At 33.0% G+C, this 17,518-nt stretch overlaps 1 protein-coding gene across 1 annotated transcript in view; it reads right to left on the bottom strand.

Moving 5' to 3' along the window:
- Positions 1–17,518, bottom strand: part of LOC129235267 (DNA excision repair protein ERCC-6-like) — a 206,350-nt gene that overhangs the window by 60,707 nt on the left and 128,125 nt on the right. Inside the window, exons 14-17 of the mRNA XM_054868983.1 lie at positions 11,599–11,717; positions 6,171–6,374; positions 3,681–3,795; positions 40–88 (exon numbers count right to left, since the gene is read on the bottom strand). Coding sequence (XP_054724958.1) covers positions 40–88; positions 3,681–3,795; positions 6,171–6,374; positions 11,599–11,717 — 487 coding nt within the window. The remainder of the gene's footprint in view (positions 1–39; positions 89–3,680; positions 3,796–6,170; positions 6,375–11,598; positions 11,718–17,518) is intronic.

Raw genomic sequence — 17,518 nt, 5'->3', positions numbered from 1 at the left:
AAAATAGCTAGAAAACTTTCAAACAAAAACAATACATACAAATAATGACTCTGTCAGCAGCAGTCAATGTTAATCCAACACCTCCAACCTATCAAGAGAAATCAAGTTCATAATCAATTACAAAAATAAATCTAAAAGTAATGACCAGTAACAGGCTCCGTGCCCATTTAAGTTGCTTCTAGCTACTTTATAAATACCCAATGAAGACCAAGACCCCTCTCAGAACATAAGAGATTTCAAATTTTCATCTTATCCAGTAATTTAACCAAATCTTTAAAAAAAATTCAGCCAAAGAAAAATTTTAGCTTTCCTTTTTTTCTTTTTAGTAGAATCTTTAATCACAGAACAAAGTGTAATTTTAGAAAGTATAAAATGCAAAATTTCTTATAATACTTTTTAAAAAAAGACGCAGGGTGGTACTTTTTTCCTCTTACAGAATTTTAAACTTTTTTTTTTGCATAATTTTGAGGATGGAGTAGAATAACTTGATCTGCAGCAATTTTGAGAAATTGTTTGCCGCCAAATTTACGATTTTATCGCGTGTGGCACAAAGACGAATTTTTAGCCTGGGCCCTGCCTTTTAAAACCGTCCACCCAAGTAATAATTGGTCAGGGCTGCAGAGTAGGACTTGTTTTGGGGTATAAGGACACTGGAATCGAAGTAAAGCTCTAGATTAGCGGTCACCAATCGCCATGGGAGACCATTTGACCTAACAAAAAATCAAGTCCCAACCACCAAAAGTAATGACCATGTGTTTCAATATTTGGTAAAATAATATCACTCTATGGCAACATGCTTCCATCCTATCCATACTAGTCAAACCCACCTAGGCAATGTAATTTGAAGCAATACCTTCTGTGAAACAGCTGGAGCTGAGACCATTAATGGAGCTTCTCTATTCGACATGCGGCGTGAAAGGTGGCATACACCAGCTCTTCTAGAACTGCGAATTATTTTCTATTGTACAATTCAACTTTTTTTTTGTCAATCTTTTCAGATAGAGTAGAAGTAACAAAATTAATGATTCATGAGGTTTTTTCACTTTCATTCAGCTATTAACAAACATATTTGTTTTACATTTTTAAATAATACATGTTTTTTCTTTTGTTGCATGATTATACACTGCTCGCCAGAATGGATGACTCGCTTGTTTTTCAAATTCGTAGTGACATATTGGCGACAGATGATCGTTTTGGCTGTCTATCAAAGTGCAGATGATCTTGTTTGGCATTGCGTTAGTTCATTAGTTGTGTTCGCCGTGGGTTGACCTACAAACTTTTGCAAAAGGGTGAAATAATATAAAAATGCCTCGTAAAGGAATTTCACGCGAAATGCATGCAAAAATAAAGACTTTGAACGAAGAAGGTTATAGTACTCGGGAAATTGCTGCCAGATCACAATTGGCACAAAAGACAGTTTCCAGGTCTATAAGTAATTTCAAAACAACCAAAATTTATGGATATTCAAAGCGATAAGGTGGTCATAAGAGCACTAACAAGCGCATGGATTATTCCATAATTTTTGCAGCAAAAAAGTCACCGAGAAAATCAGAGAAAAATATCCAAGCTGGTGTACCAAAAGGTGATGCCAAATCCGACTGTCCCTAGCCAAAGGACAATCCGCAGAAGGCTATTTAATGCCAATTTAAAGTCCTACAAGCCTGCTAAGAAGCCAGAATTGTCTCCCAAAAAACACTGCTGACCATCTGACATTTTGTAAAAAGTATCAGTGGTGGACTGCAGAGCAGTGGAAACGTGATGTTTTCAGACGAGACTTAAGTATTGCAGTTTTAGGCATTTTGTAGAAACATACAAAGGTCTTCCAATAGAAGAGACTGTCAATGCTACATTATTCCCACCGTGAAGAATACTGCATAACTCATGATCTGTAGAGCCATTTGTGCCAAATGAAGATGCGGATTGTGGTTCATGCCTGAAGGCACATCAGTTAATGGAACTGTTGATCTCGATATGCTGAAAGAAAAGTTACCAATTTTTATGGATATCAATATGGTGGAGCACCCTGCCACCAGACTAAATCTGTTAAGACATGGATTGCGGAGAAGGGTTTTCAGATCCTTGGGCCGTGGCCCGGAAATTCCCCGGATCTAAACCCAATCGAGAACTGTTGGGTAATTTTAAAGCGCAAAGTTTCTGAGTGTAACTCCACTTTACTTTCAGACTTAAGAGAAACTATAAAACAAGTATGGATAACAGAAATTACAGCATACCATTGAAAAAATTTTGTATTTTTATGCCTGATCGTATCCAAGATGTATTGAAAAAAAAAAAGTTTCCACACCAAATATTGAACCCTTTCTCAATTATGTATGCATACTGAGCTTATATAACTAAAATTAAAATAAATACTTAGTTAAATGCAATTATTCTTGTGCATTCATAAATATCACAGTTTTGTGTGGTGAGTCATCCATTCTGGCCAGTACTGTATATTTACCTTTAAAAAAACATGCATTTTGTTTTGTTTTGTTAAGTATCAGAATCCCTTAATTTGTTGTTAATATTACTAAAAGCGGGAATAGGTGATCTATTTTTGGTCTGCATACTATATACATTTTTAAAAATGGCTATCAAATGTGAAAAAGTGATTACCATTTATTGCGACTTTGATAGCTAGTGAAATTATTCAAAATTCTTCGTCTAGAGTTTTAAATCAAAGGTTTGAAATTTCAAGAGTCGGAGTCAGTCAGTCATTTTCTCTGAAAGTTTGCAATTCTGCCATCTTTTGTGGAGTCAAACTGATTTTAGGGTAAAGGAGTTAAAGTCAAGGGCTCTAAAAGGAGTCATTTTCCCCTTACAAAGCAACCTTAGTTTCTCTGAACTGTTCCTGCAACTATGACTACAATCCTGTTGAATAAGTTATTTTTCTTATTTTCAAAATTATCTTGAGATTCAAAAAGCTTAGAACCCCCGGTATAGCGATAGGAAATTCCTGAACTTGGGAACAAATTAGAATTTTTCACCTTTGTAAACTTCAAATCTGATCCGCAACCTGTTAGTATTTTAGTCAATTTCCTATATGATGGTACGGATACCATCTTGTAATTTTGTATTTCCATGATGGATTTGTATTTCCATGACCTATATGATGGTACGGATACCATCATATAGGAAATTGACTAAAATACTATATTTCCTGTTGATTGATAAATCACAGGAAATATCTTTGGTGACTTTCCTTAAAAATCGTGGCCTTTTTCATGATTTTCACGATTGTTTTTCAAGAGTTCCAAGATTTTTCAGAGCAATAGACTTTAAAGGAGAAAAAGGCAGAACTAGCCCGACTTTTCCGGAGGATTTTTAGGGTTTAAGTGGAAAAATGTTCTTTAATAATCACTTTTAAATTCCTTATACTATGTGCATTGATTAATCAAGATTACTCTTATTTTCATTTGAGACGGTATCATTATTCCTTGGAATACTATGGGGTAGAGCAGGGTTAGGAGCTTCATTGAGCACCACTTATGCCTTGATATAATAATCAGATATAACAACACTAACAATTGATTAAAAATGAAAGAGAAATATTAATTTCCCCCAAACTGTCAAAGTTCATTTTCATAAAGCAATTTCAAGTCAAGACAATAACAAAAATAACATGTCTTGGCTTTAGAATTTCTGCTATTTTTAATAACAAAATGGGAAAATAAAATTCATGCCTGCGTAGTCAAAAGAAACACTGGATATGAGGCATCTGTTTGAAAGATCTGTATTCTTCTTTCTCTTTCTTCCATTTTGCTGATAGTGCCATCAATTCTCATTACTTTCCATTTTCTAGTTATAAAAAAAAATATTATTAGCTTTAAACAAAAAAATGTATAGTATCATTCGCATATTTGTTTGAAAAATATTATATACAATTTTTTTAAGAAAAAAAGATAAAATTATTTTTCAGGCAAAATTGAGATGATTTGAAAACATACCATACTAAATGAAAAATAATTTTTAGAATTACATTGACAGATAATTTTAACAAACACCACTTAAAATATAAAGAAATATCTTCAGTGCATAGAATTTCTGGCAAAGTCCAATATCATAACATCTAATAGCAAAAAAAATGGGAGCATGGATTCATGTATGCAGTGCACATTGAATGCAAGAAAGTCAATTGCTGTTCTAAGGATCCAAACTTGTCTACTTGGGCTGTTATATCAAATGAATTAATAATATTCAAATAACTGATTTCTTTAAATTTAATCTCCCCCCTCCTCCTACAAATGCAAAAGAAAAAAATTAAAATTTTATGTAAACATGAAATTTATGCAATTTTCAAAAACAACTACATTTGAGTGATAAATAAATTTTAACTGGGCTAATGCACAAAAACAAATAAATGTACGGGGTCCGGTTTTCAAACTTATAGCTTTAAAAATGCATTTTAACTTCATATTTATCAAAAATTTCCATTTCCATTTTGGATGTCACCCCCACCCCCAGACAGGTGAAACCCGGGTACCATTTGTTCAAGAACAAAAGAATTCAATTAGAATTGTTAATAATTTTTAACCATTTGTACAATTTGCCATGGGCCTTATTTTGCATTAAAAATAACAAAAGATGAAATAAATCAAGGTAATTAGAATTAATATTATTCTTTTTGTACACATAACTCCAGCTACATGCTGTGACTACATTATAGGGCACTATTCAAACTAGATCTTGGTAAGTTCAGTTAAGGCATCTCCCACAATGAAATAACTAATACAGTGAAACTTCTCTGGAGCAACCACTCTCGGTTCCTGAAAAAAGTGGTTGTTCAAGTGGAGATTGGTCGCTCTTAGAGGTCATTTTCGAACATGCAAATATAGCACCAGTAGCTTTCATTTATTTTCCTCCTTTAGTCTATTATTCAAGGACATTATGATAAGAATGCATTTAAATAAACTTTTTTTTTCAATATTAAATATAATCCTTACAAGATTTTTCCATTTGGAAATTATTTATTAACTTTCCCATGTAAGTTTATGGCTTCTACTATTTTCTCGAGTATGAGATAACTCACTTTTTCGACGTTTTGACTGCGATGTACGGTGATGAAATGCAGAATGCAACTTCACTGAAACCAATTCTTGAGCTATTCAAATGTGCTAAAAGTAGATTTTGACCACTTAATAAGCTCCGTTCTAATCCCCCTCTCCTGTAAGCAACCAAGAAATTCCAAGAAACCATCTTTTGGAGAATTTCTATTCTTATTAGCCTCCCTCAATGACAGAGGCGCATGCTTGACTTGCCTCAAGACGTGGATTGCTACCTTAGCTTCCCAAGGGTCCGAAAAATAACGCCCTCCTTTTTGAGGTTCAAAATAGAGAGGGCAAGAAAGGAATATGTTTAGGCCCACAAGAGAATAGATTTTAATCCCTTATTCTGGTTTCTTTCCACTTTGGTTAACAAGTGAAAGCTGATCTGTGTGCGAACTAAATGTTCTATTGCTTTTATTTTGTTGTTTCTCTCTTTTTTGGGGTTTCTCTGACAAAAACTCCTTTACTTGTTAATGCTGAGGTTTGCGATTGGCCGGTGGTTGTGAGAGGTTTCAATGGCCTTTCTCAGAGGTATTTTAACATTAGATATATATACGGGGAAAAATCGGTGCCCCAGAAAAGTGTCGTTAATGTAGGTGGTCGCTATATAGAGGTGTGTGGTCGTTCACAGAAGTTTCACTGTATATCCAAATGAGCTGTCAAATGGATGAATTGTAAAAAAGCAGTCAAAAACTTTGTACTATGGAATGAATAAAAATGACAACGACGTGTATAAAGTACAAATAAAGTTGTATAAAAGAGTTAAAAACTCAGCAAACAGCTGTTTCGGGGCTGTCACATGCAAGCCCCTTCATCAGTGCAAAAAAGACTTATGTGGTGATTTTGGTGTGGACTTTTAATTCTTTTTGGCACTGATGAAGGGGCTTGCATGTGACAGCCCCGAAACAGCTGTTTGCTGAGTTTTTAACTCTTTTATACTACTTTATTTGTACTTTATACACGTTGTTGTCATTTTTATTCAAATGGATGAATTATTAGACATTGAGTGAAGTGGATATAACTGGAGCTATAACGCTTCAGCAATTGATTAATTCTAAACATAAATGAATTGATACTGCAGATTTTTTTTTCTTTGGTTTGATAAAAATTAATAAATAAATAAAATACCTGTTAGTTAAAATACGATGAATCATGTCCAAAATTTTACGAGACAAAGAAAATACCAACATTCTGTGGCCATTTTCTCTTAGATTCTGAAGGAGGTTTATTAAAAACTTCAGTTTTCCCGACTCAAGCATTAATGTTTCATCCGATACATTTTCAATTGAGGAGCAGCTGGCTGACTCATCATCATCAATCAAATCTTCAGCCCTAAAAGTAATTCATTCTTTACTTTTAAGTATGAAGAACAAAAGATTACATTCAATCAAAAGAAAAAAAACAATATCAGGTTGTGTGCAATTTCTATAATTTTTTTGGAGTTTCTTTGATTTCATAAAACTGTAAAAAAAAGTAATAATGGTTGGTTCTCTGCATACAAGTTTTCTAAAATTTTATACATAGAAAACAAATAAGAATTAAAGAAAAATGAAAGTAACTTTTTGCTTATACAGTAGAGCCCTGATTTTATGTTTCCCGTCAAGCTAGTGATAAAAGGCAAAACCAAGCAGGAAAACCTAAAAATGGGGGCACGGTTAAAATCTAAGCATTAAATATAATTAAAAACTGAGTGCATGTACCTATGTATGAATCTATGTCAGAGTTACTTGCCAGTGAACTGACCGTCGAACCAGGAATTGAGATAGATTATTAGGTATATTATCGGAGATATCAATTAAAAACTATTATGATATTTGGATTTCGACATAAAATCCCTAATTTTTGAAGGCTTTCCACCATTCAAATTACTATTCAGTGCTTCAACTCTACTTTCTGTAAGAATGCTTTTATTAAAGTTAGTAGCGTGAAGAAAATCATTGAGAAGAAAAGATCTGTAGCCATTTTTTTCTCAAATATGAAGAAATAATATTTTGGCTTTTGTTTTGAGGCTTTTACCTGTAATCAGGGGAGTTAAAATGTTTCCTTTCTGGTTATTTTTCCCACAATGTGCCTCAAAATTTTACTATTTTTTTTAGTTTTTTTTTTTTTAATGTTCAAACCAGATTGTTGAACACGAATCACTTGACATAACTTTTATTTTCTAGGTAGACTGTGCAAAGCTGGCAACGCAACTAGTATTGTTTAAAAATTGTCAGTTAATCAATAAAATAGTGGAAAAACTTTTTTCTTTTGTATCTTTGTTTTTCGCATTAGCTTCATTTACAGCATGTTCTATACTAACAATATTTTGCAAATTTGATTCTTGGTTTGATTGTAAATTAGCTTCTTGGTTGGCATTTTCAGATAAAAATTATTTTAGTTTTTATGCTTTGAATCGCTTGATCAACTTTGGAGACATGCTCCATTATTTCTTCTTTGTTTCTATTGTCTTCATCGCAATTAAATCCAATCGATTTAAATCCGATATTGAAGGAATTCGTGATGTGATGAAGCGATAGATGCGTTATCAACTTCTTAAAGATTTTCAAGAAGAAGAACATTAGCAGTTCTGCAGCGTAGGAAATTAGCGATATCACTTCACAATTTGTTATTCAAAACGTATGAAACACATTACAATATCATAAATTGCATCGAAAATTTTGCAATGCAAATATAGCTGCATTTATTTGTGGTTTTAGATGACTATTTTTATTAATAAACAGGGTACAAATAGTTTCAAATTTTTTTAATGGCAGAATTTTTTTTTTTTAATTTTCATATCATAAAACTGAATTAACTGCTTTAATGAATCAAATTGTCAAAAACAGAATAAAATCCAGCTTTGTTGAATTAGCCACTTTATTGAGTCAGCCACTTTATGGAATCAAAACTCTTTAGAACAAACGTCATTCATATAAGTGGCGCCCACTGTGATACGTTTCTAAAAACTTATTTGCTTTCTTGTTGAAAATGTAATTTAACGAATATTACAAAACTGCTCCACAATATAAAAATTTGAAAAAAACCTTTATAGTAGTGAATAAATCTTCTGATTCATAACTACACATTTTTAAATGCATTTAAATAATAGGTTCAGAAATTCCGGAACATAGTGTTTGATTACCGACATTGAATGTAGCAGTGAGTAGCAGGGAATAGTTTTGTAGGCTGACTAATTTCTGCATGTTGGGTACTACTGTTTTAGAGTACTAGAATTCCTCTATTTCTATATTCCAATACATGACTAAAGATTTTCATTTCCTCAAGCCTTCACTATGATAAGTTAACTAATAAAGTTTTTACAAGTGGAAAACTCGAATGCAATTGAATCGCATTTTTTGAGTGGGCGAAATCAAGAACGTGCAAGTTTGATACTACAGAATTTTAAATGTAAGAAGTGCTGAAAGTAATGGTAAATTTAAAATGACTATGTGCAAGTATTAAAATCACATTGCAAAACTAGCATGTTGTGGCCATCACAAAACTTTCTTCTATATCTTATAATTCTGATCCCTCCCCATGCTTGACCAGGAAGCAATATTCCCAACAAAAACAAAATTACACATGCAAAAACTTGACGACCATCCTAATGTCTGAATTATCGCAAAATCAAAGCAAAGAGTGAAAATTGAAAGTTATTTTAAAAACTTTACATGAATTAATTACAAAAATTTTATTTGTTAACAAACATAAGATGGCAACAGTTAAAAATTTTAAATCATTGAGATAATATTCCCGATCATTTCCATACAATTAAAATCATGAGAAATACGCAGACGACAGTCTATTACGATTTATCTGTCTTATTGTTGCATTATTAAGCTATTTTCATTTGCAAAAAAAAAAAAGAAAATCAGCACTTCTTGGAGCGATTGGTGCCAAAAATAAACCAACACCTGTTTACATATGGATTCGCATTTATCCAAATTTCATCCAGAACATAGCATTACTTCTTGAGATATGGCACTCACAATGGAAAAAAAGAACGTTCGATCGCGCCACACCCTTTTCAGCTTTTGACACCAAAATAGAATCAGCTCTTATACCCTCTAAGGGCTACTTGTCGATAAATTTTTGTTCGATTCCATTCATTATTTCTAGAGATGGAGCAATTACAATTGACAACAAAAAAAACGTTCTATAGCTCAACCCCCGTTTGAGCTATTGACACCAAAATTGAATCAGCATCTGTACCTGTTAGGGGTAACGTATGGACCAAATTTTGTTTGATTCCGTCAATTACTTCCTTTGGAATAGCAGGCACACATAACTCAAAAAATGTCCCATTGCTCCAACCCCCCTGGAGGAATTCGCGCAAAAACCAATGGGCACAAGTTCATGTAGGGGCACATATGTGTACCAAATTTTGTTTGATTTCATGCGGTAGTTTTTGCTGTAGAGGGGCCACAAAAAACTGATGTGACACACACACAGACATTTTCCAAAAATGGTCGAAATGGACTCGGCACACCTCAAAACGTTCGAATCTGTAAAAATTCGAAAATCGAAAAATTGCATGAATCCAATACTTTTTTCTTTCTACATATTGGATATAGAAGAAAGTAAAAAGAAGAGCGGCTGCTACAGAAGTGGGTGCAATGAGAATTTCAAAATTCAGACTTGTGTTTCGGGTAGTTCAATTTTCCAGTATTAATAACTTTTATGAGCAATGCTGTAAAATCACGAAAGATTTCTAATGCTCTTTCAGCTACTGTTACTTTCTATTTGGCGAGGACATTTTTCCATAACTTCAAATAAATTTCCATGACTTGGAAAGAAAATTTCAATTTTCCATGACCTTTACAGGTCTGAAATTTGCTTTTTTGTTTTCCATGACTTTCCAGGATTTCTATAACCTGTACGAACACTGTTTGCAAAATAAACATTCAGTCGGCGTATGGTCTCTATCGTGAATTCTTCTGCAAATATTAAGGTTTAATGAGTTGGTGTTAAGAAAAAAAATCATGGAGAATCCGCGGCAGCGTATAATCCACATCTCATAAACTTTGCCTTTTTTAATAGATAATCCGTGGATTATACGCAGAAAAATACTAGATTGACTTACCTTTCAGAATTACTCTCATCATTTTGCTGACCACATGGTTTTATCGCTTACATCTTTGTCTACAAAAAACGAAGTTATTTTTCGAGTTGAACAATCATTGTGAGTTTTCTTTTTTTGCTTGCCATTATTCTTTCTTTTAATGCATCAATGTAAAAAAATTTTTTTTAATTCTTTCCCATGAAAAAAATGAACTCCACAAAATGAAGGCGCGAGGCAAAAACGTTGTGAGGGACCCAAACTCTGAGGTCCACTGTCGTAGTTACCCACTGTCCACTCATATTTCCGGGTGAAAAAACAATATTTCCCTCATTCCCAATCTCGCCCCCCCCCCCCCCCTCCCAACTTCTTTACTGGTGAATTGGAGGTGGATTGTCTGTTAAGAGGAAATACGAGCTTTCGGTGCCTGCACCCCCCCCCCCCCCACCAGCATGGGGAGGAATTGAAACTTCGTTTCCACCCTCCTACAGCTACTCCAGTTAGTCCACTTTTTTTTCGCAGCTTTTCCTCTTTCTTTGCCGAGGGGCGGTGTTAATTTCAAGGCGTTCTTCCAAAGCGATTTATTGTATTTCTTTCCGCAGTCATATTGTACTGATGCATCTCTGGAGTGGTGTGGAATTATTTTCTTGGAATCTAAAATAAAATAACACCCAAAAAAAGTTGGCGACTGTAGAAATTTTTTAGGGTCGCCAATTTTGAAAACTGAGTCGCCACGTGGCGACCGTAAATCTTAACCTCTACTATAATTCTTAACAGAATACATTCCACTTAAGAGAAAAGTGCTATTGAAGAAAAAGAGTTGAATTCAAAAATTTACCAGACCTAGCAATATTATATTACACATGTTAATTATGACATATTTAACACTACAGTAAACTCCCGATTATCCGCAGGGTGGATTATCTGCAAGTTAATCTACAATCCGAAACATGTATTTTCACAAACTAAAAGCAAATTCCAATTATTGTTTTTTTGTTGAAAAATTAAATTTAAACTCAATTGTTTTTGCTTTATTTACTTGTTTATTTTTTGTGTTTTCTTCACCGTAAATACACTTGTTCTTTATTGATGTTTAGTTCTTTTGTGCAAAAATACAAAACATTTTTACTGTACTGTATATATTTTCACAATTTGAAAAAAGTATTATGCATCAACGCAGCTAAGTTTTTGAAGAAAGTCAATTTTTGGCTTATTTATCCCTCATGTTTGCCTTTTTACTGTTTATCCACCATTTTTATTATCCACCGCACTTGTATCACCCAATTCCGCGGATAATCAAGAGTTTAATGGAGACATAAATTTTACAAAAAATAAAAAAACCTGCCAGAATATGCAACAAAGAATTAACAATTCATGTTTCAAAAGTTGAAAGATTAGGTTCAATTTCAAAGCTTTTCAAACATCAAAATTAACTTTAAAATTTTTATGTTTTCATAAACTGCAAGTGGAAACTAAAATTAAAGAAAACTCAAAATTATAACAAAAAATGCTTACCTGAAGCTGCCATTTAAACCAAGTTGATGGCATGCTCTTTGACTTAGTAAACGAGGGTGATCACAAATTTTTTTTAATGTTGTCAATTCTACAAGAGGAGATCGTTTTGAAACTAAAATCTGAAAATGAAATTCAAGTTATAATATTCAGACATCTATATTACACATTTCAAATATTTAAGGAAAATATATGCTCTTAAATACAAGAAAATGAAATGTAATGAACACGTTAAAATTGACCAGAAACGAACAATTTTCACTTCATTGTAAATGATTTGGTTAATTGCTGTGGATATTTTAGTAATTGTTGTCAATTTTCTTGCACATGCTTGTAAATAAATTTCCTGCTTTTTCACAAAAAATGATTCTATATTTTAAGATTTCCTGAAGTTTGTAACAATATTTGTTGCATTTATCTTTTCTAACAACTGAGAAGATTTTCAGATAACAAAGAAGATTCTGCTAAACATTAAAATTAATGATTGTTAACTGGTGCCTTGCAGAGTAGAAATCTCATCCAAAAGTTCAAATGTATTTTAGTGAATTAAAATTTTGTTTTTCAAAAACAGTGGATCCAGTTTGTTTATCGGGATTTCCGGATTATCCGGACAAAATTTGTTGTCATTAAAATGATTTTATAATCATAAATAATTTTAAATGACTATACCAAGAACTTAACTATGAGTACACGGAGCATTCGGGTGGATTCTTCAAATAACCTGACATTTTCCAATCAAAACTTTTCTTTTTCAATAAAAATGCTCAAAAAAATCTGGAAAAAAAATATATTTGCTCTTTGTTAGGAACTTATTCAGGGGAAAATAGAGAGAACTCACTTTAATCCCAGTAGCAGAAACTTTCTAGGCAGTCTGCGACACTATTTTGGGCAGTTGAAAATAATCTGCAGTGTTATTAGTTTTATTTTCAGTTTTCATAAAATACGCAAGTCCCTGGTAAAGGTCAAGTCTCAAAAATTTTCCAACTGGCCAGTGGCCACTAGACCCGAAAAACCTAGTAGCCACCACTACCGCCGAGTTGAAAGTATAAAAAAAGGGGGAGGGGAGAACAATTTTCACTACTTTTACAAAAATAAATAGAACTTTGCGCACTGAAAAACAATTATTCAATACATATTTATTTAAATATGGAAAATTTAAGTTAAAATGGGTTTTTGAATTTTTTTTAAATGAATAAATAAATAAATTAGTAAATGAGAAGTTGGCAGGAAACTGCATTTTAGGAGAACGTTTTAGTTTATAGCAAAGCTTCCAAAGCAAAATGATGTCATGATCAAATACAATTATGCAGATAACAATTCACGTTTCATGAAAATAATTTAAAAAAAAAAAACATGATTTATTGTACAATTTGCGTTATTTTCAATAGTTTGTATTGAGATAAAGATCCAACTCTGTTTTTGGAAACTTAAGCAAGTAACAGGCTCGTCTATTGCCATTTTGCGTACAACCAAACATGATGTCTACGCGAAAAATTCATGCTTACAGATTTTTGAATTTGTTACATCAAAATCCTTAAAAAACTACAATTTAGATGAAATAGTCCGTTTTTAGCACGTTAGCCTCTAAAGCAATGATGATAAGATAATATTCTAAAGATAAAATTCTGGATTTTCAAGACAATAATTAAGAATTATCCGAAAAAAATGGCACATTTAGCATAATTTTCAATAGTTTGCATTGCAATAAACATCCAATTCCTAATATAAAAATATAGACAATTAAAGAATCTTTTGTACCAACACCTTTGGAATGACCAAATATGGCCACTGCGCCAAAAATTAAGATATAAATTTCTGAATTTGTTGTAAAAAAATTAAATATAAAAATCCTCATGAAACTACACTTTAGTTGAAAAGTTTTTAGCGTTTTTGTGCCCGAAGCAATGAGGATAAGGTGAAATTTTAAGCATAAAACTTTTCATTTCTCAAGAAAATTATTTTAAAATTTTTAAAAAACAAAACAATTTGTTGTACATTTTTAGTTCTTTTCATTAGTTTTTAGTGAATAAAACATCCAATTCCGCTTCGTTTTTCAAAACTTAGGCACTTAAGCATCTTATCTACTTCTATCTTGTGAATGACCAAATATGGCGACTATGTTTCTATCTGAAATGCTTTAGCATCTGTCGCCTTTTCGGTCAAAAGACGATCTCCAAGCGATCTTTGCCAAGTTGATTTTCATTTTTTTAATTTTTTTTGTTTTTTTTTTTTTTTTTTTTTTGTTTTTTTTTTTTGTTTTGTTTGGTAAAATTATCTGCAAACCACTAAAAAATATGCGACGCCCGTCTCGCATCTCGCAGTTTCTGCTACCGGGTCTTTAACTATGCAACACCCCTCAAAACAGGGTGTCAAATTTTTCACACAGCAGGAGAATAACAAAATGTGTTTCATTAAGCAGCGTTCATACTCTATTTGGATGAAAAAAATTCCATGCATTTTTAGGACTTTTTCATGACTTCGTAAAAATTTTCATGACCTTATTACGTGAAGAGAATCATACAATTTAATGTTAAACGTTCCAATTTTTGGAAATGAGCATTAGTAAAACTTCTACGTGAATGCCACTATCACATCGAAGCAGTTACTTGTGATTGAAAAAAAAATCAGTGTATACCAAGAAAAACTAAACCATTCATATTTCTTTATCATATAAATTTAAGTAAATTAAAAATGCAAAGAATGGAATATAATGATGCTTAAATGTCTTTGCTAATAATAAAGCTGAAGGTCTCTCTGTCTGGATATCTCTCTGTCTGTCAGGATCTCTGTGACGTGCATAGCGCCGGGACCATTCAGCCGATTTTCATGAAGATTTGGCACAGAATTAGTTTGTAGCAGGGGGTGTGACCCTCAAAGCGATTTTTCGAAAATTCGAACCATAAAATTGGCAAGTCAATTGGCGAGAAATTCATCATAAATTATTTGTAAAAAAAAGGCAAACCAAAAGACCTTTTCATTTTCTACTACGGGCAAAACCGTGCAAGTGCCACTAGTTTTTTATAAACAGACAGAATGATAATGAGACAAAGGTTGATGAGTCATTACTAAGTTTCCATAAATTTGCTTCAAAAATTGCCTTCTAATGTCATGTAATTTGACAGTAATTTGGTTCTTTAAAGTAAAGCCACATCCTTTAGAAAATTTATGTTTCTAAACTAGATATTTATATTAAAAAAACATTCAGTAGTGAATAAATCTTCTAATTCAAAAGTACTTGTTTACTTGTTGGCACTTTTTCAAATTAATAGTTAGTGAAATTCCAAAACATGTTTGGTTTCCGACATTGAAAGAAGTAGTGGGTCGTATGGATTAGTTTTGCGGACTGTGCATCAGGCAGTACTGTTTTAGAGCATTGGAATTCCGCTATTTCTGTACTTTATCACCCGACTAAAGATCCTTTTCCTAAAACCTTCAACAAATTAAGATAAACTCTGAAAAATTTAATCATATTGTTCTTACGAGTGATGGAAATGAACTCTGATGCAATTGAATTTGGTTTTTTGAGCGGGCGTGGCAAAATCAAGAATGAAAAAGTTCTCTACTACCAATGGCGGATGCAAAGGGAAGGGGGGGTCCCGACCCCTCCCAAAACCATGAGGAAATTTTGAATGTTTGCTTGAAAAAAATATAAAAAAATGTTGAAACCATGAGAGAAAGTAAATATTTTGAAATCAATTTTTTGGGCCATCACATGAAGTGATGGATACAAAGAAGGGGGGGGGGGGTTACGACCCCCCCTCCCCAATCTGTGTCAACACTTTTAAATCTCTTATAAAGTTCAATTGCATTTGAGTAGAGAAAATGACAGTTTGAAAAAGAAAGAAAAGAAAACCTGATCGAAACCACAAGACAGTAAATAATTTTTGAATTTCCTTTTTTGGGGGTAATACACGTAACTTTTCTATTTATATGTAGGCAGTAAATTAGCTCTGCTTGAGACAGTCTCTTCTTTGTGACAGCTGTCTTCAGGCTCCAGTATAATGAAAAGAAGCGTCTGCCCGATCGCTTTTTATAGAACAAATTTAATCGCCGGTAGTTATTGTAATGTGTCAATATTTTTTATGTTAATTCTCTATAGATTATTCTTTTCTGTAGTGATTTTTAGATGGTTTTCTTTTTGTTTGTGCTGAGTTTATTTTTAAATGAGCTGTAAATAGTTTCTTTAAATAAGAGTTTTGTGTCGGGCAAGAAATGCAAAATTTTAGTAAAGTATTTGCCCAAAACCTCGTTACACGAGAGTTTCCTTAATTAACCCATCCTATTGAACACAAACTGGGCTGAAAAAAGGAGTGTTTGTTAGGAAAAGGACTACCTATAACCAAAATAATGAAGCGATCGGGTGACAAAACATTGTTGTCTTTTTTAAAAAGTTAAAAAAACTGATGAGTACAAAACTGGTGGAAACATATCTGGAGTTCTTGTATCAGACTCTGAGACTAAAATTAAGGAGGAGGACTCTAAAACGGAAATTAAGGTGGATTTGAGTGAAAAAATTTTTGTGAGTACAATACTTCCTTCTTTTAAAAAAAGAAGTAAAAAGGAAGTATTGTATTCGCAAAAAAATTTTCACTCAAAAATCAACCTTAATTTCCATTTTACTCACACCCGAATGAATCAAGTTTTTTTTTTTTTGACTCAACCGTAAGTGGATAAGTGCCTAAGAACGTATAGACACACGAAATATCCATTTTGACGATTCCCGAGTTAATTACAACGAGTTTTCTCGTGACGTCTGTATGTATGTATGTTGCACAACTCAAGAACGGTATGTCCTAGAAAGTTGAAATTTGGTACATAGACTCCTAGTGGGGTCTAGTTGTGCACCTCCCCTTTTGGTTGCATTCGGGTGTTTCTGAAGGGGTCTTTTGCACCTTTTTGGGGGGAAATCATCGTTAATTTTGATGCAAACTAAAGTGGTGTTATAATTTGGCGGACACTTAGCAATATTAAAGTCAGACCAAACAACGTAAGTAGAAGCACAAATTTGTAAATTACAGCAGACACGTGTTTCGGCGTTACAGGGAACGCCTTTTTCAATGCAAAAATAATGAGCTTATGGATGAAAAGACATCCGACAAAAGCCAAGAGCAGATAAGCATGCAGTTTAAAAGATAAAAACAGCGGATTAGCCAAACACCAATGACAAAGTTATAAACCTTTCAGGAACCAATAGGAATGCAAGCAAAGGTCAGGAGCTTTCGCTTAGGTACGAACCCAGAAAGAAAGAATTCAATTGGACAAGGATTAAGCCGAAGCTTAAACAAAACGAAAAGAAATTGTCAGTAACCGTGAACCGCAAGAAAGGAAAAGCAGAATGGAAAACCATGAAATAAGATAAACAGAAACAACAAATATTCGAAAAAAGGAAAAATAAAGATAAATAGAAGAAAATTGGGGGGGGGGGGGTGTCAATCAAGACAAAAAGGCAAAAATAAACAAAGGAAGATAGATAAAAATGAGTGGGAAAAAAAAAGAGGGGGGGGAGAATGGGGAAAGGACAGTATTAAATATATGGGAGCCAAATGTTAGAAAAATATGGAACTGCACTAAGATCGTTAACTAAGTTAGAACTGTTCCTCAAAATATGAAAGGATTCCCAAAAGTCAAGATCTGATGAATTGGGGCATTTTTGGATAATCTGAAAAGAGTTAAAATCAAAAGAGTGATTCGAATCCCAACAATGTTGAGCAATACTAGACTTATTTAATTGTTGTTTTTTCACATAATTTTGATGCTCTTTCAAGCGAATTTTTAAAGCACGCCGAGTCTGTCCAATATAGGCAAGTTTACAACTACAATTAATTCTATAAATTCCACAACAATTAAGAGGGTGAATAGGATCTTTAAGAGAAGAGAATGAAAGCTTATTAATAGGAGAGAACACCACCTGGAATTGGAAACG

This window comes from Uloborus diversus, chromosome 1 (assembly GCF_026930045.1).
Source record: "Uloborus diversus isolate 005 chromosome 1, Udiv.v.3.1, whole genome shotgun sequence".
Classification (NCBI taxonomy): Eukaryota; Metazoa; Arthropoda; class Arachnida; order Araneae; family Uloboridae; genus Uloborus; species Uloborus diversus.
This window is presented reverse-complemented; position numbering and strand designations above follow the sequence as displayed.